At 39.2% G+C, this 23,016-nt stretch overlaps 3 protein-coding genes across 3 annotated transcripts; 1 reads left to right on the top strand and 2 right to left on the bottom strand.

The window, feature by feature from the left end:
- The first annotated feature begins 6,715 nt into the window (after positions 1-6,715).
- On the top strand, positions 6,716-8,708 carry LOC111802694 (uncharacterized). The gene is made up of 2 exons (XM_023687153.2): positions 6,716-7,896; positions 8,445-8,708. The coding sequence occupies exons 1-2, from the start codon at positions 7,026-7,028 to the stop codon at positions 8,501-8,503; spliced, it is 930 nt and encodes a 309-aa protein (XP_023542921.1). The 5' UTR covers positions 6,716-7,025; the 3' UTR covers positions 8,504-8,708.
- Positions 8,709-11,666: 2,958 nt separating this feature from the next.
- Positions 11,667-15,105, bottom strand: LOC111801474 (uncharacterized). Its single transcript, XM_087126722.1, has 7 exons — positions 14,971-15,105; positions 13,868-13,930; positions 13,693-13,772; positions 13,161-13,269; positions 12,728-12,887; positions 12,423-12,586; positions 11,667-12,342 (listed from the first exon to the last, which is right to left on the bottom strand). The coding sequence occupies exons 1-7, from the start codon at positions 14,971-14,973 to the stop codon at positions 11,980-11,982; spliced, it is 942 nt and encodes a 313-aa protein (XP_086982848.1). The 5' UTR covers positions 14,974-15,105; the 3' UTR covers positions 11,667-11,979.
- A 1,017-nt stretch (positions 15,106-16,122) lies between these two features.
- LOC111801331 (protein CHUP1, chloroplastic) lies at positions 16,123-22,805 on the bottom strand. The gene is made up of 9 exons (XM_023685289.2): positions 22,110-22,805; positions 21,979-22,013; positions 21,156-21,902; positions 18,657-20,036; positions 18,451-18,582; positions 17,515-17,696; positions 17,246-17,357; positions 16,527-16,670; positions 16,123-16,433 (listed from the first exon to the last, which is right to left on the bottom strand). Exons 1-9 carry the CDS (start codon positions 22,216-22,218, stop codon positions 16,332-16,334), a joined length of 2,943 nt encoding a protein of 980 aa, XP_023541057.1. The 5' UTR covers positions 22,219-22,805; the 3' UTR covers positions 16,123-16,331.
- Positions 22,806-23,016: the final 211 nt, after the last annotated feature.

The following is a 23,016-nucleotide window of genomic DNA, read 5'->3' as shown; positions in this document are numbered from 1 at the left end:
TGATCAAGTACGAACCCTTCTTCATTAAGGGTCATAGGAAACAGAAAAACCCTTGTTTAGCTCTTACTTTATGTTGGATTCAGTCGGGGAGTGGCTTTGAATCAAAGTTTGAATGTTGTGGGAACATTTTCTTAGCGAAAAATTTAAGCTTTTGAGAGTATATGTAATTATGATATCAATTCAGTGTTAGGACAACAAAACTTCTATGTTTTCACCCAAATGTAATACTGTTTATTATAGGTTATGAATTCCATTTTTATGTTATTATGTACCATGCCATTTGTTTGTTTGTAGAATCATTTTCAAACCATGGGGTAACTAAAAGAAATTATGGAACGAGATCGTTACGTGGATAAACGACACTAATGACCAGATGATGATTTGATTCTCATCCTGTAATTGTTGAACTCGAAAGAAAGGAAATAAGTTATTATGTAACAGGTCAAGCACACCGTTGACAAATATTGTCCTCTTTGGGTTTTCCCTCGTGGGCTTCCTCTCAAGGTTTTAAAATGCGTCTGCTAGAGAGAGGTTTCCTGTGAGATCCCATATTGGTTGGATGGGAACGAAACATTCCTTATAAGGGTGTGGAAACCTCTTCCTAGTAGACACGTTTTAAAACCGTGAGGTTGACGACGATACGTAATGAGCAAAAGCGGACAATATCTACTAGCGGTGGGCTTTAACTGTTACAAATAGTATCAGAGCCAGACACCGGGCGGTGTGCCAGCAAGGACGCTGGCCCCCAAGGGGATGGATTGTGAGATCCCACATTAGTTGGAAAGAGAAACAAAGCATCCCTTATAAGGGCGTGGAAACCTCTCCCTGATAGACACATTTTAAAATCGTGAGGTTGATAGTGATACGTAACGAGCCAAAGCGGACAATATCTACTAGCGGTGGGCTTGGACTGTTACAAATGATATCAGAGTTAGACACCAGACAGTGTGCTAGCAAGGACGCTGGTCCCCAAAGGGGTGGATTGTGAGATCCCATATTGGTTGGAGGGAAGAACAAAACATTCCTTACAAGAATATGGAAACCTCTCCCTAGTAGACGCGTTTAAAAAACCGTGAAACTGACGGCAATACAAAATAGGTCAAAACGGACAATATCTATCAGCGGTGGGCCCCTCTCCAACCGAATCTCACAATTACAAACTTATCATGAATTAGTAAAGATAACCAAGATTAAGATTGCAACACTAATCAAAGTGATTACGTTGTAATCGAATGAAATCAAAAGTTTAAAGATAAAAATTCGATCTTTTTCACAAACTTTTGTAGGTAAGATTTGGTGGGTTGATAAGATAATATGACCCAAGAGTCCCAAAACTCTTTGAGGAGAGAATAGGGGAATAATAGATGTTCTCAGTGACTTTATTGAAACAATGCACGGTTCTCCAAGAAAGGCTTCCCTTCACAAATGGACTGTATAAAACAACTATTAGCCGAATGCTACCACACAAAGACATGAAAAAACCTCTAGCTTAGCTGCACCCTGCAACGCCTACCCCTTTGCCTTTTGTTACTTGGTTCCCTATATTTCCCATTTTTACCTTCCAATTCTTTGTCTCTGCAATCCTTGCGCCAAAAACAAGACACACAACAAAAAAAAAAAACCCAAAAGAAATCAAAAGAATTAGAAGAAGAAAGGCGTGAAGGGTCTTGGCCGGCAACTTCTGGTAATCACACAGTTGCGATAGCAGAGCATGGCTATCCAAAAGCAAACCATAAATCATTAATACCCTTTTTCCCTTTTCAACAACATTATTGTTCATATATATCTTTATATTTACAAACATAAAAACCCTGTTTTTGTCTTAATTAAGCATTGTCCGATCCAATCAAAAGTGGTATTAAAGTACAAACACTTTGATTTCTGCCCTCTTCACTTTAGCACGATTGTCTATTTGTCTTCTTAACTTGTGGCTTTTGCAAATTCTTTTTTGTTTTTGTCTTTGAGTTTGAAAGGCTCTAGAGCATGGGTGCTTTTGCATGGTTATCTGTGAAAAATTCTCTTTTTACCTTGTTTATATGAAATTGGGTTGTTTGTGAGTTTATCAATCATGCCCTTTTGAAGATGTTCAAAGTTGTGGACTTTTCTTTTCAGCTCAAAAAGTGTAGATTATTGATTTGGTGGGTATGAAGATTAGGGTTTGTGTTTGATCTTTGTTAGTTTAGTCAGGGTTTTGGATGGTTTAAAAGAAAACGATTCGAAGAGAAACGGGTCATTTACGTAATGAATTTGGAGTAGTCAATATTGGTTGGGCGTCTCTATAGAGTTGGAGACGTCGATATTGATTACCCATGATGTGATTTTCATATCGTGCTCCAAGAAGTTGACATGCATTGTAGAGAGAATTCTCTTGAGATGGTATAAAATTGTGAGATTCCACATCGATTGGAGAGAGGAATGAGTGTCAACGAGAACGTTGGCCCCGAAGGGAGTGGATTGTGAGATCTCACATCAGTTGTAGAGGGAAACGAAACATTCTTTATAAGGGTGTGGAAATTTCTCCCTACAATACGCGTTTTAAAACCTTGAGCGAAAGTCCAGGACAATATCTGTTAGTAGTGAGCTTAAGCTATTACAAAAATACACAGACAAATGACTATTTGAAGAGACACGAGACTCACCCAAAAAAAGGTGAGATCCCACATCAGTTGAAGAGGAGAACGAAACATTCTTTATAAAAATGTGAAGACCTATGTTTTAAAAACCTTGAGAGGAAGCTCGAGAGGGAAAGTCCAAAAGGACAATATCTACTAGCGGTGGGTTTGAGCTGTTACAAAGGATATCAGAACCAGACACGGGACGATGTATTAGTGAGGACATTGAGTCCCGAATGGGGTGGACATCGAGAGTGTGCCAGCGAGGACGCTGAACCCTAAAGGATAGAAAAACGGTATATTCTATGGATATATAATCATGTGGGTCAGCTAGATTTGAAGTGGTGATGGTAAAGATATGGAGAGAAGGAGTACTTTACCACTTGAAAAAAAGATTTCATTGAAAACCCATCAAAATCCAACCTTATAAAGAGTTCACTCAACATTTCATGTGAAACCCAATGTGATATATAAAACTAAAGCCAAGCCAACGCTGGTGCCAAGAACAAAAAAGAAATGGCATTGTATCTTAGCCAAATCTTTAGAGCACATGTATTAACACCCATGTTAATCATTCATCCTTGTGTTGTGGGAGTCCCCTTTTTGTGTAAAAATTCATATGTAGTCACATTCAAAGACTTGATGATAGCTTCACCTCCACTACCCTCCACAACCCACAACACAAAAAGGGGCCATTTTGGTGGGTTTTATAATGACATCAATCCCACCCTGTCATGACGTTGCCTCCTTTCAACCAATCTCTACTTATATCTTCACCTTTTTGCCCTTTTTTTTTTCTCTTATCATCACGAATTTTCCTTTTCCTTTGCACCGATGGGTTTCATTTGTAACGACTCAAGCCCACCACTAGCAGATATTGTCTTTTTAGGCTTTCCCTTCAGGGTGAGTTACACGCGGAACCGGTGCTCATCCCAGATACTGTTCTCTTTGGGCTTCCCCTCAAAGCTTCATAAAGCGGGATTTCACTGTTCTCCTCTCCAACCAATACCAACACCAACACCAACGTGGAATTTCACATCATTTGAAACTCTCAAACTTTTGCTCTTTTCTTTTTGCTTTCTTTCCACTGTTATTATTAATCTCCACTGCTTTCTTGGATGCTCATGTTGGATGAAGATCAGACAGTGTAATGATGTGTTCTTTGGATAAAGTTTACAAAATCCTTTGTGTTTGTGTTTGTGTTTGTGAAATTTTGTTTAGGGTTTGTATTTTATGATGTTTTGTTATGTGTTTTCATGATATCTTCTTTAGCTAAAGATCTGTGTGTCTGAAGTTATGTCGTTTTCTTCATGGGGCTTGAATAAAGGGTTTGAGTTAGTGGCTGTCTGGCTGGCTGGCTAGCTGTTTCAGAGATCAAAAGAGCCATAATGAAGAGAACTCTTGATATGGGTTCAATGACATAAAGTTTATGCGACGAACTCAGCTCAAATTTGACAACTTACCCATTAGATTGTATTAGTCTCAAGAATTTGAATCTGTGTGACGGGAATCCATCTAACAGCTCAAACTCACCGTTATACGTATCGTCGTCAGTCTAACAATCGAAAAACGTGTTTGTTAGGAAGAGATTTTCACACCCTTATAAGGAATGTTTCGTTCTCTTCTCCAACTGATCTAAGTTCTCACAATCACAATCCCAACATTCTCGTTGGCACATCACTCCGTGTCTGGCTTTGATACCATTTGTAATACCCTAAGCACACCGCTAACAAATATTGTCCTCTCTGAGCTTTCCCTTTTGGGCGGAGAGGTTTTCACACTCTTATACTTCGTTTCTCTCTTCAATCGATGTAGGATCTCACAATCCACCTCCTATTTCAATTTAAATGAGAACCCTGTTCAGAACAAGTCCCCACAAGTTGAACGGGGACTATCAAAAATTAAAAAAATTTCCTTTTAAACCTAATCTCTGTTCTTGAACTAAAAAAAATATAATAACATGTCAAATCAATTTCATTCAATTATCGATCGTATTTTACATAAGCTCAATGGATTTTAATGACAAGAAACCAAATATGACTGTTTCCTAAATTCTTTTCAGCTCGGTTGTATAGTAATTTTCATATTTAACCTATTAACTCCCGTTAAAATTTTTTAATTTTATGTCTAATGGATCATCATGTATTTAATATTTATTATGGTGAAGAACATGTGATATTCCCAAGATTGAGCACACCAAGATCTGAAAACTATGGGTTATAATATTATTTTTGGTTTAACTACAAACACATAGAGAACTAAACATGATTAGCACTTACCCACTTAAGGTTTGAGTGCATTACACCTCATTTCTTTGTCAATTTCCACTTGCATTTTACGTACACCAATTGGAATAAATAAAATAGTGTTTCTATTCTATACTTCAATTTAAAGAATCCAAGGATGAGTTCTTTACGGCTTCTTATCCCATTATCATTATCATTATCCCACTAATAACAACCAAATTAATTTCCACCCTAATCTCGATTATGAGTCGGTTCATCGGCTGAGTTCAATCTTTAACAGAGTGTTCATAGATTGAATTGGATTGGGTTGGATATCAACCCAATTGTTCGAGCTTACTTAACCCAACTCAATTTAAGAGAATCCATGAATCAATCTAATCAAGGGCTTCCTCTTCAACATTTTAAAACCGTGAAACTGACGACGATACGTAACGGACTAAAACGGACAATATCTACTAGCAGTGGACTTAAGTTGTCACAAATGGTATCAGAGGCAAACAGCGGGCAGTATGCCAGCGAGAATGTTAGGTCTCTAAGGAGATGGATTGTGAGATCCCACTTACGTTGGAGAGGGGAACAAAACATTCCTTACAAGCGTGTGGAAGCTCCTCCTTAATAGATGCGTTATAAAACCGTGAGGCCGACGTCATTATGTAACGAGCTAAATCTGGCAAGGTGGTGGATTGATTCATGTGGAAGGTGTTTGGGAGGAGGGAAGAAAGGTGGTGGAGTAATAATGGGCCAAACTAAGAGGCCCATGCATGTGAGTTTTGGGCCGCCATGAAGCCCATTTGAGGTAAGTACAGGAACATTATTGAAGGGTGCTGAAATAAAATAATTGAAAAGCAACCTGTAAATGTTGGAAAGATTTAATTTGGTAATGTTTGGCTTTTAGGGAGCAATAATGCGTCACAGAAAAGCACTAGATTTGGATTATCCGGGGGAAAAAATAATTTGCTTTTAGGGAGCAATTATTTTGAATTAATGTCAACAAAAGGATGTTTAAATTCTAATACCCTAAGCTCGTGATTATTGAAGTTCAACAAACGGTACTTTCCAATGATGTAACAATCTACTCCAACCGCTAGTAGATATTGTTTGTTTTAGACCGTTACATATTGTCGTCAGCCTCACAATGCATCTACTAGGAAGAGCTTTCCACGCCCTTACAAGAATTGCTTCATTCCCTTATCCCATCGATGTGGGATCTCACAATCCACCCTCCTTGGGGGCCCAACGTCCTCACTGGCACACTGCCCAGTGTCTGCCTCTGATACCATTTGTAACAGCCCAAGCCCACCGTTATCAGATATTGTTCACTTTGACTCATTACGTGTTCGCTACATATTGTCATCAGCCTCATGGTTTTAAAACGTGTCTACCAAGGAGAGGTTTCCACACCCTTATAAAGAATGTTTCGTTCTCCTCTTCAACCGATGTGGGATCTCATAATCCACCCTCCTTGGAGGCCCAACGTTCTCACTGACACACTGCCTAGTGTCTGTCTCTGATATCATTTGTAACAGCCCAAGTCCACCGCTATCAGATATAGTTCACTTTGGCCCATTACATGTTCACTACATATTGTCATCAGCCTCACGGTTTTAAAACATGTCTACTAGAGAGGTTTCCACACCCTTATAAAAAATGTTTTGTTCCCCTCTCCAACCGACGTAAGATCTCACATGTGAGCTACGAAAAGCAAGTCTCGTCAGCTGGCCGAGACTTTTAACTTGCTTTATTTGGCTGCTATGATGATCTTCATAGCTTAAAATCAAAAAACATGGAGCAGCCATAGAACATGACAATGACACTCAGCTTTTACATGGAGAGGTTAAAGTAGGCCTCAAATGTACCTAAAAAACAGCCTCAAAATGTACCTTATTTTGGCACTCTCCAATATTTGAATGTTTTGTTAATTTGGAAGCTCTAATTTGTGTGCGTAGTGACTCCTCTCTCTCTCTCTCTCTCTCTCACTCGTTAAGTTGCTATCAACATTCTATCCTCACTCACATGACATGTCTCCCCTTCTCTTACTTATCATAATTCATATACTAATCACTATTTGATATCAATTGTAAAAACAGATATCTTTATGTTCTTCATCATTGCCCATTTGGAGTCCTCTCTGATATCAATTTCCCAACTGAGCTATCATTTCTAAACTATGCTTGCTTCTAACACCAATCAAATCCATGATGAACATGAAAGCCACCAACTTTCCTTACAATTCATAGATTACTACAACTTCGATCCTTTCCTCGATGAAGATTTCATTTTGAGTCAAATTTTGTATACTCAAAAACAGCAATTTCTTGATGCTAATAATTTTGAACCTGAAATTGGGTTTGAAATTAGTGTCAATAACACCAATGAGGAGATAACCCAGAAAGCTTTACCTCAAAAGAAGCCCATTTCTAGAAAGAGAAGCTCGAACAAGGATAGACATAGCAAGATCTGCACGTCAAAAGGGCCAAGAGATAGAAGAATGAGGCTTTCAATTGAAATTGCACGAAGCTTCTTTGATCTTCAAGATATGCTTGGGTTTGATAAAGCAAGCAAGACAGTGGAGTGGCTTTTTGCTAAATCAAGAAGTGCAATTAAGGAGCTAAAGGAGAAATTTTTGTCAGAGGGTCATAATTACAACAAAAGTTTTGATTTTTCTCCTCTTTTTAGGAAAGTTTCTGTTTTTGAAGCGCCTAGAGAGAAGAAGAGAAGGAAATTAAGGGTGGTTGATAAAGAATCAAGATCCAGGGCAAGAGCTAGGGCGAGGGAAAGAACAAGGGCAAAGATTGTTCGTCGTTTGGAGATATCAAAATGTGATTTTGAAGGAAACCCAATTGGGGATTGTATGATGGGTGATGTTAGTGAAGAAATTGGCACTAAAAACAAGATTTTTGAATTCGAACGAAGCCAAAACGAGAGATTTTTGAGCTCGAATGTCGAAAACTCAGCTGATGATCATGTTCATCTTCTTCCTTGTTCCTCCATGGATATGAGCTCCATGTCCTTGGACAGCACCAAAGCATCACCTGCAGGTAATTTCCAGAATTAGGGTTTAGTAAATTTCTCTTTGATCGAACCGTTGAGCTATGCTGAGATTTAGTAGTGGGTTCAGTATGTTAGGAATCATAACCCTCCACAATGGTATGATATTGTCCACTTTGAGCACAAACTCTTATGACTTTGCTTTTGGTTTCTCGAAAAACATCATACCAATAGAGATGTATTCCTTATTTATAAACCCATGATGATTCCCTAAATTAACCAATGTGAGACTCCCTTCTAAAAATCCTCCACACGGTAAATACGGTAAACGGGTAATTTTGTTATGTATTTTTGAGAAGGTATGAAAGTAAAAGTTTAAATTTTGATAAACAAAGCAAAGTACATAGGTAAAAAAAGAAACCCTTTTACTATTGATTCCTTGACCACTAAAAATTACCCATTTAGGTTAAAAAGATTCAAGTTCAGCCAAAAAGAACAAGTAAACCCTAGCTCAATATCAGCTTCATAGCTCATCAAGCATCATTATGGAGCCCTAGATTATGGTATGAAACAAGTATGATTATGGTCTAATTTGCAGGCTTGAAATTGCTGGAACTTGATGAAATTGATGGTGTGCTGATCTTCTATGGAGAATGATGCAAGAATTTAATCCATGATTCAAGGTTTCATGATTTGTAATTTCAGACAGAAGTTAAGGTATTGTTTAGTTTAAGAATAAATGTTCTTTTCCTATGTCTCATTGTTCTTTCTTTGGGTAATATTCATCAATTAGCTGTTCTCTCAAGAACTTTTATTTTGTTTGTGATATCTGTAGTACATGAATTCTTAATGGTGTGGGGAATCCATATGTTGCCTTGTTTTAATATATATATATATATATATATATATATATATATATATATAGGTATATATATAGGTATATATATACACGTTCATATTAAGTTATCTTTGTTCATACAAAATATTATTTTGCTTTAACCAAATGAGTCAATTATTGCTCGGATTTCTCACCATTTCTTTTGTTTGTATGATTTGGCTCTATTGTATCGCTACCAGCCTCACGATTTAAAATACGTTTACTAGTAAGAGGTTTCCACATCTTTATAAGGAATGCTCCGTTCCCCTCTCCAACCATTGTGAAATCTTACATTTTAAAAACGAAAAAAAAAAAAAAATTATGAACTAGGTTTAGATTGTGATAATATTGGAAACACGGATAAACATTTCACTGTTAGCCTCACGATTCTAAAACGAGAGAGGTTTCCACGCCCTTTTAAAGAATGTTTTGTTCCTCCTTCCAACATTTACAGCCTAAAGTGAAGGAAGAAAATTTATTTGTTGTATAAGAGAGGACATCCCTTAATTTACGAAGAAATTTGAGCATACCGTCTCTAGAAGTCATTTTTCCTCTAAATTTTCATCGACTCACTGAGCTTACCATTAAGCTATTTCCACTCACTACGGTAGTGGCAAAACACTACCAGGTAATTGTGAGGTTCTAGAACGATTGGATAGGAGAATAAAACATTTCTTATAAGGGTATGAAAACTTCCCCCTAATAGACACGTTCTAAAACTGTGATGCTAACAACGATATGTAACAGGCCAAAACAGACAATATCTACTCACTGTGAGCTTGGGCTATTACAGTAATTCATGTATAGACAGCTCGATCGGGCAAGAAAAAAAAACATAGTGAACGAGCAAAAAGTAAATATCTATGATTACATGACATGGTTAGAGTGATCTCTTAGTATTCATCAACTAGAAATGAAAATTTATAACAATTTAATTAAACGCCTAAACGAGTTGTTCATGCAAATAGTGAAGATTTAGAAAGACTCGAAGAAATACCTAACGGGTTCAAAGTAGACAATATATCATAGTGATGCTCGATGTTCCATGTGCTAACGGAATCGTAAAAACACACAAGTTTTCTCATTTTTGTTCAGTATTTGGTATTCTACTCCCTTTTAATGGGAGATTCAGCAACAAAATCACAAGAACAAACGTGAAAATTGGTAGAAACATGAACAAAATATCAAAATAGAAGTACCTTGTGTACCTTATGTGAGAATGCCTTTCCCTTGTTTGGTGTATTAGCTTCACTATGGAGTTCACTATTTGAAGAAAAGGGAACATTAATAAAGAAAAGCACTTAATTACGAAAGGGAAGTGCGTACTGATAGAAACAGATATGCCAAAGTGAGTGATAGGAGGCTAAAAAGTCAAGCATAAGGGCATGGCGTTAGAAGTTGATGGGACATTTTCCTTTGCAGGCTCCTTTTGATTGCAACTATCATGCCTATTTGGCTAGTGTTTGTGTTCGTAGGTAACCGTTCAAACTCACTGCTAATAGATATTGTCTGCTTTGGCTCGTTACATATCGTTGTTAGTCTCACGGTTTTAAAATGCATCTAATAGGGAGAGGTTTTCACACCCTTGTAAAGAATGCTTCGTTCCCCTCTCCATCCTACGTGGGATCTCACAATCCACTTGTTTAAGGGCTCAACGTCCTCACTAGCACACCACATGGTGTCTGGCTCTAATACCATTTGTAACAGCCGAAACCCATTGCTAACAGATATTTGTCTATTTTGGCTCGTTACATATTGTCGTTAGCTTCACGGTTTAAAACGCATCTACTAGGGATAGGTTTCCACACCCTTATAAGAAATGCTTCGTTCCCCTTTCCAACCGACGTGGGATCTCACAATCCACCCCTTTAGCGGCCCAACGTCCTTGCTAGCACACCGCTGAGTATCTGGCTCTGATACCATTTGTAACAGTCCAAACCTACCGCTAACCTCTGGCCTGTTCATATCGTCATTGTCCTTACGGTTTAAAACGCATCTACTAAGGAGAGGTTTACACACCTTTATAAGAAATATTTCATTCTACTCTCCAATTTATTACCTGGAATCTAGACAAGATTTAGTAAAATATTAGGCATTTGTAAAATGGTGAAGAATATGAGGGATCTCAGCCATGGGTAGATCCTGGGGCTTACCCTAGTTAGCTTCACTTTCCCTCTAGAGCATTAATGATACTGAGATGGGTAGTAATGATATCAAATTTTGTGTATTCAAAACTAAAATTCAGTATATGAGAGAGAAGGAAACAGAGGGGAGGGAAAAAGGGAAGAAAAACAGATTGTTTAACCAGTACTGACATGAAACTTGGAAAAAGATTATATGATGCAGATATTCTTGGTTACCACCCAGATAGAATGTGAAGAAAAAAGGACCTTCTCAGAACTTTACCTATACATATCACGACAATACAATGAAAGGGACTGTTCAGTAGAAAGTGAACATGAAAACCTCTGCATTATTAAGCAGAGAAACACCACAAATCTTAATTTGGGGAGTCCCGAAGGAGGGTCTTGTAGCAATCCAAGTCCACCACTATGAGATATTGTCTGCTTTGACTCGTTACTATCACTATCAACTTCACTTCACGGCTTTTATAACGCATCTGATAGAGAAAAATTTCTACACCCTTACAAAAAATGCTTCGTTTCCCTCTCCAATCCAACTGATCTGGGATCTTACAGGTTTCCTGAACACCATAGGTGCATCGTGTAGCTAAGAACACCATAGCCTATTTTTAATGGAAAAAATCTTCAGTCTAGCAGAAGAAAAGTGAAGGAGAATCTGTACAGGAGACTGCCAGATATTAACGAGTACGTTCGCTCATTCAGTACAGACAGACACCACTGCTATCAACACGTCTGCCTGTTTCTCTTTACTTCAGTCAGTGTTAACAGGGTGAAGACATGCCGAGGCCTGTCTTCGTGGTAGGCAAACTTTGGCGTTCATAGACAATAATATACATAAATTTGTGGTCTAACCGAGGGATATTAACTGGGATTTTGTACTATCCATCTCGATATCCCCTCCGCCGGCCATAATACACAGCAGACATAATTCATCAAGTGGTAAAGTTACATGTTTTCAGCTTCATGATTCTGAGAAAATTCTTATACATTCGCTACAAATCACTCCCAATATGTTACAATGGGATTCTAGAAAACCTCAGATATGACCACATAGAATCTATGTACATAAATGAATCAAACAGCTAGAACTAGGATTGGAATATGCATTCACGCTAAGGTCGTTTGGCAGTGACAGACGCTCCGTCTCGTCTAGTTGAATTAGCTGCACTTTGGGACCAAGACGATGGCTTGAAGCTACCTGTTAATATGGTTGAAGCTGCAGAGGCACAGATCTTCCTTCTCTTGGATTCTAGGTCCAATCGTTTCTTATCAGGTATGGATGATCTAGATGATCCATGGAAGATGGAGGAAGCATGAATCAATGCCCGTTTATCCCTTCTGTTCTTCTCAAACTTTGAAGAGAACTTAATGCGAGTAGCAGCTGCGGAATCTTGTTCGGTTGCGGGAAGCAATCGTATACCGAGGCCCATCTTACGAGAAACATTTTCTTCTTCAGCAACTCTCTTCTTTTGATTCTGAGAAGATGGAGGGAAGTGTATTAGCATAATCATTGGAAGATGAAGGTGAGAAAAATGGAAAGGATTAGATGACATACTCTAAGCTGAGCTCGAAGTGTCCTGTTCAGAGTATAGTCATCTGCATGCCTAGAATCTGAGAGTCGTTGGAGGCGCACCAATACTGGCTCGGCTTCTTTCTTCTTCTGCATATCCTTTTCCTGGTGTTCAAGTCGATAAAATGGATCTGCAAGCTTACCCCTTTCTGTAAAAGATATATTAAAAAGGGTTAGTAATTCTAAAATAAAATTATATGGACAGGAGATTTAACAATGAAACCCAATGAAAGGCCAATTAAGTTTGATGATCCTGATAAGTAAATGTTATAAACGTTAACGATCGTCACCTTCATCAGCCGGTAGTTCAAAGGTTTCGGCATCCTCTATGTCATATTCCTCAGTTTTTCGTTGTGCACCACTGATAATCACATACTCGCAATTTTTTGGATCTGTCTGAATAACAATCTCGTGTCTACAGCATGCTGATTTCATAGTAAAGCTCCATATCTGAAAGAATCAAGCAGATAATATTAGTCACTGAAGAGCTCTTATAGTGTGATTTCTACAAACTGATCATGTTTTTTCTAACAGGACATTACAACCACGAGAAATCACCATTCACCAATTTGTATATTGAAATTTTCATACAAAAATAATCCATCCATCAGAACAAAGTTATTCAGAAAAGCACATTGTGTGTGTAAAACTATGTGGTAATAGTCTCATTGCATATTAGAACCTTCAAAAGCTAAATATGTTACAATTAGCCATGAACAATACCTTTGTAGAATAATAATTTCCAACTTGCTTTTTCTCTGCATTGAACCTAACACCCTTTGCTATCATTGAGTTGCAGCCACCACACCATATATTGTAAGGCATCTCGAACCTAACAAAGCAACACGTTTCAATTGATTAAAAAATAATAGACTCCGTGAATTAAGCCATCAACATGGAAATTTCCTCACACCAGTTTTTCAAAAATTAACATAATCCCCTGCTTTAAATAGGACACCCTAGGCAACAGTATTGAAGCACCAAGCCAAGAAGACCTCTCTAAGGTGCATGCTTCAGCACCATGCACCACACTTCCGAGTTTTTAATTTTTAATTTTTTTTAAAAAGCTTTGTTATCGCAGGAATGCCTATTTCCAAAGATTACACAATACCTCCCCAAAATCTGTTGATGATATTCATAGTCACATAATCAAATAAAAACATCAATTTTATAAAAAGTAGATATAATAAAAAAAAATAAAAACATTGATTCCAAGCCAAAGTTCTCCAACAATGTGTTCTCATTAGCCACCTACCTTATTATCAAGATGCCTTGATCTATTTTCCTTGCTCTCTCTCTCAAAGCATGTTGACCATGAAATTTGTTCAAAGACCCCTGAGAAAGGAAAGATCAGCATGAGAATCTGAAAGGATATGGATATTTCCTTTGAAAAAAATTATTGCACTACTATAGTTGAATGAGAAATGTACCTGTTTTGGGGTCCATTCTGGTGGATAGTAAAAGTTGTCTGCTCTCGCAGCTGCAAGTGAAGACTGAAAAATGCAAACCACCAAACGTCATAAGCATTAACGATTCAACATGTATTGCCCAGAATATATTTATAATTCATTCCCTAATAACTTTTTCTTTAAAAAAAAAAAAAGAAAAGAAAAGATAAACAATAAAAAAAATTAAATAACTATAGATATATACATGATCCACTTTGCATATCGAGTTGATTGGCTTCCAAGGCAACAGTTTTCACATGAAATGCAATCTACCAAAATTTATGAAGTAAATGTAAGAGAACTTGCCTACCTAATTACAGAGTCAACTTAAGTGAACAACAAGGGAAGTTCGAGATACTCAGCCATTAAGAGCATGTACAGAACACAGGTTTGGAAATAGTTTTTTTCTAGACAACTCTAAACTACTAGGCATAATCCATGCTTCAACCATTTCCAGAAAATCAAATTTCAGGTTAAATCCAACAACGGGTTCTAAGATTTTGGACTTAAATCACTTGTGATGGATATTGATTTCAATTACTAAAACTATTTGATTCCCCCCGTGACAAAAGATAGCCAATACATATACAAACCACTATGGTTAAATATTTTTTCTGAAGAAGAAAATTCACGTTCTCCTATCCAGATCCAATGTGTTCTCTCGAACTGACATGATGTTTTTCTTCCGAAATTAAGTTATGAAAACATACATATAGAAGCACGGATTCGATAGGACAGACCTGAATTACTTGGCATATTCCATCCAAGAACCATCCCAGAAATCATTTTCCAGGTTAAATCCAAACAACGGGTTCTATAAATTTCGACCTAAAACAAACGTGACGGGTAATAACTTCACTTAACAGAATCATTCGCTTCACTTACCAAAACCGATATCCAAAAATACTCTTTCAGATGCATCCGCTAATCTCTTTCAAAATAAAATAATAACTAATGATAATCGCTCCAACATAGGGCAAACAATCGGAACTAACAAAATCTAGTCTAAACCCAGACTTCTACGAACAAGTTGAATCGGATCACATAGCAATAAACCCTAGAAATCGAAAAACAAAATCACATACCATTATGAATCGTCGTCGGCTTCTTCAACTTCGTCGGATTCCAATTTCCAGATGCGAATTCAAAATTGGCGATCGTTAGTGAGAGATTCCATTTATTTCGTACTATTGTGTTTATATACTATTTTTACGCGTTCCATTCTGGAACAACGATGGCGCGCTTGCTTACGCATGGGCTCATTTCTAGTAATGGGCCGACAAATTAAGCATTAATTACGGCCCGAAAGACCTTAACACATGGGCTCATTTCTTGTAATGGGCCCACGAATTACGCATTCATTATGGGCCCAAAGGACCTTAACGCATGAGCTGATTTCTTGCAATGGGCCCACGAATTATGCATTCATTATGAGCCCAAAGGACCTTATCGCATGGGCTCATTTCTTGTAATGGGCCCATGAATTACGCATTCATTATGGGCCCAAAGGACCTTAACGTATGGGCTCATTTCTTGTAATGGGCCCACGAATTACGGATTCATTATGGGCCCAAAAACCTTAACGCATGGGCTCATTTCTTGTAATGGGCCGCCGAATTACGCATTATTTATGGCCCAAAGGACACTAACGCATTGGCTCATTTCTTGTGATGGGCCCACGAATTACGCATTAAATATGGGCCCAAAAGACCTTAACGTATGGGCTCATTTCTTGTAATGGGCCGACAAATTAGGCATTAATTATGGCCCAAACGACCTTAACGCATGGGCTCATTCGGCTTGATGTATATCACATATACCAAATTTCCACGTTGTCGCAAGATAATATTGCATTAATATAATGAAATATATTTTTGTCATATATACTCGATTTATTTAGTTATATGTAAATACATACTCAATATCTTTACTTGTCACTGCCATCCACACAAACAGCTCTACTAACGGTTTTAAAACGTGTCTGTTAGAGAGAGATTTCACCCTTAGAATACTTCATTATATTGTCTGCTTTAACCCGTTATGTATCGCTGTCAGTTTCACAGTTTTTAAAACGCGTCTACTATGAAGAGGGTCTAGCCCTAGTTCGACCAATGCATCGCATCGTCCGGTAATTTGGCTCTAATACCATTTGTAACAGCATAAGCTCACCGCTAGCAGATATTATTCGTTTTGGCCCATTACATATCATCATCAGCCTCACGGTTTTAGAACGCATATGCTAGGGGAAATGTTTTGATACTTTTATAAGAAATGCTTCGTTCCCCTCTCATGAATTTGCTTGTACATTCTCGAACTGGATTCAGTGTTTTCTTGCTCTTTGATCCCACACTGTTCAATGTAAATCATCTCTTTTGTAGCAATGAGTTACAACAAGTATATGATTGCTGAAATTAAATTGGGATAACGATGAACTTGAATAAATAATTCAGGCTTCTTGCTTGTTATCATCACCCGTCTGTGTCGTACGAACTCGGCTCCTCAACTCTTCAAAAGCCTTCATGCTCTCTGCGTCAAAGCCTCCCGCAAACTGGAAACATATTACATTCAATATGTCACCCACACTTCTAATATTTTCAAATACTATAAGGTTCTTCAGGTGAAGAATGGAGATGAAATGTACCTGATGAACACGGAATGCAAAACGGACGCCTTGCAAGACTAAAAACTCTCTGTTCGGCTCCTTCTCGGGTTCGTTCATTGCATCAAGTTCTGATGCAACACGTTTCATGTATTTCCTTGCTAATTGTACTGATGAGAGCTTAATCTGATATGTAAAAGTACGATTACATTATACATTTTGTGTAACAGTTCAAGCTCACCGTTAGTAGATATTGTCCTCTTTAGGCTTCTCCTAAAATGGCTTCTTCTTATGGTTTTTAAACGTGTCTACTAGGAAGAGAGTTCCACACCCTTATAAGGAATGCTTCGTTCCCCTCTCCAACTGATGTGGGATCTCACAATCCACCTCCCTAGAGAACCCAGCTTCCTCGCTAGCACACCACTAGTAGATATTGTCCTCTTTAGGCTTTTCCTTCAAGGATTTCCTTTATGGTTTTAACGCATCTAAGACGGAGAGGTTTCCACACCCTTATAAGGAACGCTTCGTTCCTCTCTCCAACTGATGTGGGATCTCACAATCCACCTCCTTGGGAGCCCAGTGTCCTCGCTGGCACGCGCCCAATGTTTGGCTCTGATACCATTTGTAACAATCCAAGCTCAACCCTAACCGATATTGTCTTCTTTAAACTGAATCTATTTGTGTTCCGTATCTAAAATGAAAACTAAACTCGAAACCCGATGTTCTCAAAGAAGAAAAGATCGATCTTCTCGAAGTCATACCTTTCCAACAACACCTGTATCTGACAACCAATCGACTGGAATTCCAAACTCTCGATATCGCGAGATAGCCATGTCTCTTGTGCGTAGGAGTGCATAGACACTCTGCTCAACCCTGCCAAAAGACAAGAACAAAAATAATGATTGGACATGACAACACAAATTGAAACATCCATGTTCCCAATAATGGAACATGGCAGCACAATTTCAACAGTTGACTTGTTCAGACACAAGTTCTTTAATATGAACACCATGTCGTTGTCTATACTTACTTCTCAAGCAAGGAGTACATTTTCTTTAAAGCTGCTTCACATGGAAGTTTCGGTTCATCGACGAACGTGGTGACCCGCTTCTCCAACTTCATTAGGTCCTGATACTCGAAAGACGCCTCTCTTAATGCATCTGCTTTTCCTTCTGGCCAATCAAAGTGCTTCAGGACTGCCCTTTCATCAACCTTAATCAAAGACAAAAGAAAGTACACTAAGAAACAAGGAGATACATAGAATGAAATTATTTGCATCTTCTTCGATGTAACGCAAGCCCACCGCTAGCAAATATTGTCCACTTTGATCCCTTGCGTATTGCCATCAACCTCACGATTTTAAAACGCATCTAGTAGGGAGAGGTTTCCACACCTTTATAAGTAATGTTTTGTTCTCCTCTCCAACCGATGTGAGATCTCATAATCCACCCCCCTTGGAAGCCTAGCGTACTCGCTAGCACACTGCCCAGTGTCTGGGTCTGATACCATTTGTAACAGTTCAAGCCCACCATTAGCAGATATTGTCCTCTTTGGGCTTTTCCTTCTGCGCTTTCCCTCAAGGTTTTAAAACGCATTTGTTAGGGAGAGGTTTCCACACTCTTATAAGGAATGTTTCGTTCTCCTCTCCAACCGATGTGGGATCTCACAATCCACCCCCCCTTGGAGGCCTAGCGTCCTCGCTAGCACACTGCCCGGTGTCTGGGTCTGATACCATTTGTAACAGCCCAAGCCCACCACTAGCAGATATTGTCCTCTCTGGGCTTTCCCTTCTAGGTTCCCCTCAAGGTTTTAAAACGCGTTTGTTAGAGAGAGGTTTCCACACTCTTATAAGGAATGTTTTGTTCTCCTCTCCAACCGACGTGGGATCTCACATTCGGTAGTCTTTTATCTTTTTTATCAAAATTCAATCCATAATGGAGATTCGTAAATAAAATGAATGTCGTACCAAGAACGATAGCTCTTCGTCTAGCCAATTTACGAAGGCCACGACATCCTCTATATTAGAGAAGGTAGCTCCTCGAACTTCAGCCGCCAATGACATGACAAAATCGCCTTGAGTTTCCACATCCGCTTTAACCTGGATTTAGCAACGAACTTATCAACTGTCAAATACTATATAATGGCAAGCTGAGAAGAGAATGATCTACTCACTGCTATGAGGAATGATGATCTGTTCTCAATCTCCCCAATCATGTTACTTCTAGCATCAGATACATTTGATGTTGTAGAAGAAAGCAAAGGAGTATCCTTCTTAGCCTCTCGTTTCATTAACGTCTGATAGAATTCAACTAACTCAGGCGCTCTATGAACCTTATCACCACCTACACCTTTAGCCAAGCTTCCCGGAGGAGGCGGTGGACGAGGCGGTCCACCAGGTGGTGGAGGTGGGGCACCAGGAGGTGGTGGTGGTAGAGGTGGAGCAGCTGGTACACCACCTTGAGGATTGGGACCTTTACTTACAGAAGCACCTGCTGATGGTTTTGGTGGTGGCTTAGGCGTTCGTGGAGGTCGCTTCTCGATCTCGGCTAGCTTCATCCTGCTTATGGCTGGAGACTCCGTCGTCTTATCTTCACCAGATGGATCAGCAGAAGCACTTGGTACAACTGGTTTTTCCTTTATTTGAGAAAGCTTTGGCGGCAAAGTTGCATATCTATCTTTCTCTGTCTTACCTTTAAATTCAGTGTTCAAATTTGAATTTGAAATATTGCCAAACCTCTCTGCTCTTGCTTGATCAGCCCTTTCCTTAATTTGCTTCTCTCTTGCTAATGCCAGTTTATGTCGGTCTTTGTATGCTGGATATTTCTCATCCAACACTCCTTCAACTGATTTAGACATCAGCTGAAATGATGATGCTACTGAATTCAATGATTCATTAGGAGTTTGAGTTCTGATAGTTGGCAGATTCGGGGTGCTTGGAGAGTCGGGAATTTCGTGTTCCATCGTACCAAACGTGGTGATAGCAACATTGTCACTTGCATTTCTAAGCATCAATGCTTCTAATGGACCTCTTGGCTTCTGACTCATGCTCATCCTGCTCGGAGAACTCCCCGAAAACGATCTGGCTGGTGACGAAAGAGCGCTCGAATCATCTTTGCTCCGACCGCCCCATTTCTTCAACTTCTGAATCAAGCTAGGCTTCTTACTGAGGCTACTATATCTACTAAAGGAACTATCAATTGAAGCATTGTCAAAATCTTCACTTCCAGGAGAAGATGGTTGGGAGAAGTTGCTTTCGAGATCGGTGTCTCCTTGTCCACGTTCCGATCCAGCATACTCCAACATGAGTTGTTTAGCCTTCTCCTGTGATTTTGGGCTCAAATTCTTGTTGAGATCACGAGCGGATAGTTTTCCGGTAGGCGCCTGGTAGTTGCGGAGTTCATATCTTAGGCAGGCATTGACCCATCTGAGGTAAACTAATTCCTCAACTTCACTGAACCTGTTCATTTGAAGTCCTTCAACTTGCTTTATTAAGTCCTCATTTGCATGCCTTAAATTGTTGACTTCCTCTCTAGTTTGGGATACCAATTCACTCTGCAATGTAAAAAAGAATGAGCATTCAGGCATAGGAGGCCTTTTTCAAGCAATAATTACTTGCCTGTTTGACCATATACCAAAATCAAGTCTTTTGAGATAAAACTAAAAGCATCAGTGACATCATATTTGAGTTGCTATTTTCTAAAAAAACGTGTCTTTCGAGAGAGGAACGAGCGCCAGTAAGGACGTTGAGCCCTAAAGGGGGGTGGATTGTGAGATCTTACATCGGTTGGAGAGAAGAACGAAGCATTCTTTATAAGGGTGTGGAAACCTCTCTCTAGCAGACGCGTTTTAAAAATATTAAGGGGAAGCCCGAAAGGGAAAGCCTAAAGAGGACAATATTTGTTAGCGGTGGGCTTAGGCTGTTACAAATGGTATCAGAGCCAGACACCGGGCGGTGTGTCAACAAGGACGCTAGGCCCCTAAGGGGGTGTGAGATTTCACATCGATTGGAGAGGGGAACGAAGCATTCCTTATTATAAGGGTGTGGAAACCTTTTCTTAGCAGACGCATTTCAAAACCTTAAGGGGAAACCCGGAAGGGAAAGCCCAAAGAGGACAATATCTGCTAGCGGTTGTCTTAGGCTGTTACAAATGGTATCAAAGCCAGACATCGAGCAGTGTGTCAACGAGGACACTAGGCCCCCTAAGGGAGTGTGAGATTTACATCGGTTGGAGAGAGCAACAAAGCATTCCTTATTATAAGGGTGTGGAAACCTCTCACGAGTAGACGCATTTTAAAACCTTGAGGGGAAGTTTGAAAGAGAAAGCCTAAAGAGAACAATATCTGCTAGCGGTGGACTTGGGCTGTTACAAATGATATCAGAGCTAGACACCGGACGGTATGTCAACAAGGACGCTAGGCCCCTAAAAGGGGTGTGAGATTTCACATCGGTTGGAAAGGGGAACGAAGCATTCCTTATTATAAGTGTGTGGAAACCTCTCCCTAGCAGACGCGTTTTAAAACCTTAAGGGGAAACCCAAAAGGGAAAGCTCAAAGAGGACAATATCTGTTAGCGGTGGGCTTGAGCGGTTACAAACATGGTGACTTATGACTTATGGCTTGGGCTGTTACAAACATGGTGACTTATTTGTAAGAGGTGTTTCGAGTTCTTACTTCAGTCATGTTCGAGAGAGTCGAGATTCTATTCTCAGCAGCATCGAGTTTAATAGTCAGCTCCCGCTTTTCGATTTGAAGTTCTTTATTCATCCGCTTAAGCTCCATAACTTCAACCTCCAAATCCTTCACAGCTTTCATTTTCTTTTCCATTTCATCATCTTTCCTTCTAGTTTCCATCTCCTTTGCCTGTAGACCAGAAACTTGTTGCTTAAGCAACAACAGCTGCCCTTTTGTTTGGTTAGCATCAAGCTGAATCTGCCTTTGCAGCTCCTTGATCTTATTCCTAGCAAACTCCAACTCCTTCTTAACCATACCATCTTGTGCAATCTCCTCTTGAAGCTTCTTCCTTTCAGCCTGCAAAGAACTAATGGTAATATTAAGCATATCAATCTCCACTGCCTTGATCTTGAGCTGCCTCTGCAACTCCGTAATGTCGGATTCCTGCTCTTTTAATCCGTAGTATTCGAGCAGTTCACCTTCAAGCTTTACTTCCCTCTCCTCCAATTCCTGTACTAAGTTACGCAATCGTTCCAATTCGCTCGCGTTGTTTGCCATCTCGGTTTCATACACTCTATCCTTCTCGGCTTTGTCGTCGTCGATTTCAGGTAATGGAAACTCAATCTCCCCAGATAAAAGTTCTTCAAATTCAGGTAAAATGTCTTCATCTTCAGTTATATAAACAGGAACTTGATCAAACACACTACTTATTAACTTGACTTCTTCTTCTTCCTCCTCTTCCTCCACCTAATATAAAAGAGAGTTCATTCAATTCAAGAAGGTATCATAAATAGTTTCTAGGAAGCTCTAAACAATTACTTACATAATGTTTAATCTCCTCCTTCTCTTCACCATTTTCTAAGCAACAAAAAAGAATAATTTCAATACATCAGACAACATAACAGAACTTATCCAGAGTTGAACAATGAAGAACTGTAGTTCGAATATAAATACCGGTGAGCTTGTCGACGGAGGCGACGGATTTCGAGTTTTTAACATTGATATGTCTTACAGCATAGGCTGCAACTGAAGCAGCTACCACAAGGCCTAGCCTGAGTACCATCAAGCAAATACTAACATAAAGATTTTAACTTCCCAGTTGAGATAACCCAGTTCTTCAAAACTGTAGCGCCCATTCCTCCCCACCTCCATGGCTAACATTTCAAATCATTGTAGCCTCAAGGAACCAGAGTATGGTGAGAATTTTCAACAACTAGAAGTTTTAAGACAAATTTTGATGCTAACTAGCTAAGAGCCATGGTAGCCACCAATAACTAGTGGCCAACGCTTATCCCAAAAGGATTGCGTGCCATGAATTTGTGGGTATTTAACATGTTGCACCACTCATTCAAAGGATTGAGCACACAGAGTATTAACACCAAAAAAAAGCTTACCACAGACCAAGTGTGAAAGAAGATAGACACGAGCAAAGGCAAGGCTGTGACTTGATTCTTAGCCGCTTGCTCGATGGACCGAAGCATATGGAACCGTGCTGTCGAGAAGGCAACAAAGTAAGGCAAACCCAATAGCCGAATGGGCATTCAACCCACATGGTACCCTTTTTGGCATGTCTCTCGGGCTTCTTGTTTTCTTCTGCCAGCCTCTATCATCTTCGAAACAACTTGTTTAAATGGCTTAGAGGGTTCATTAAAATCTGTCTTGAATGCGTGAAAACTTTGAGACTAAAGATGCCAATAAGTGATTTTTGGGCATCAATTTGAGAATAGAGATGCCAATAAGTAGAGAATATTAGTGAGCCAAGCTTGCAGAATATGGCGAAAGGTAGCTTTCTGGGTCATAAATAAGAGATCCCAAACGCCAAAAGTAATAGCCAATATGTCATGTCATCCACGAGCTTGAG

This window comes from Cucurbita pepo, chromosome 9 (genome assembly GCF_057944985.1).
Source record: "Cucurbita pepo subsp. pepo isolate OVF chromosome 9, ASM5794498v1, whole genome shotgun sequence".
NCBI lineage: Eukaryota > Viridiplantae > Streptophyta > Magnoliopsida > Cucurbitales > Cucurbitaceae > Cucurbita > Cucurbita pepo.
Note: the sequence above shows the minus strand (reverse complement) of the source record. Positions and strands in the feature narration are given on the sequence as shown.

Coding starts and splice junctions, on each gene's coding strand:
- LOC111802694 (XM_023687153.2), top strand. CDS start 7,026: ATGCTTGCTTCTAACACCAATCAAATCCATGATGAACATGAAAGCCAC. Junction 7,897..8,444: donor CACCAAAGCATCACCTGCAG/GTAATTTCCAGA, acceptor TCTAATTTGCAG/GCTTGAAATTGCTGGAACTT.
- LOC111801474 (XM_087126722.1), bottom strand. Junction 13,270..13,692: donor CAAGGCATCTTGATAATAAG/GTAGGTGGCTAA, acceptor TTGCTTTGTTAG/GTTCGAGATGCCTTACAATA. Junction 12,888..13,160: donor GAAATTATTATTCTACAAAG/GTATTGTTCATG, acceptor TGATTCTTTCAG/ATATGGAGCTTTACTATGAA.
- LOC111801331 (XM_023685289.2), bottom strand. CDS start 22,218: ATGGTACTCAGGCTAGGCCTTGTGGTAGCTGCTTCAGTTGCAGCCTAT. Junction 17,358..17,514: donor ATGTACTCCTTGCTTGAGAA/GTAAGTATAGAC, acceptor GTCTTTTGGCAG/GGTTGAGCAGAGTGTCTATG. Junction 16,671..17,245: donor ATACAGGTGTTGTTGGAAAG/GTATGACTTCGA, acceptor TTTACATATCAG/ATTAAGCTCTCATCAGTACA.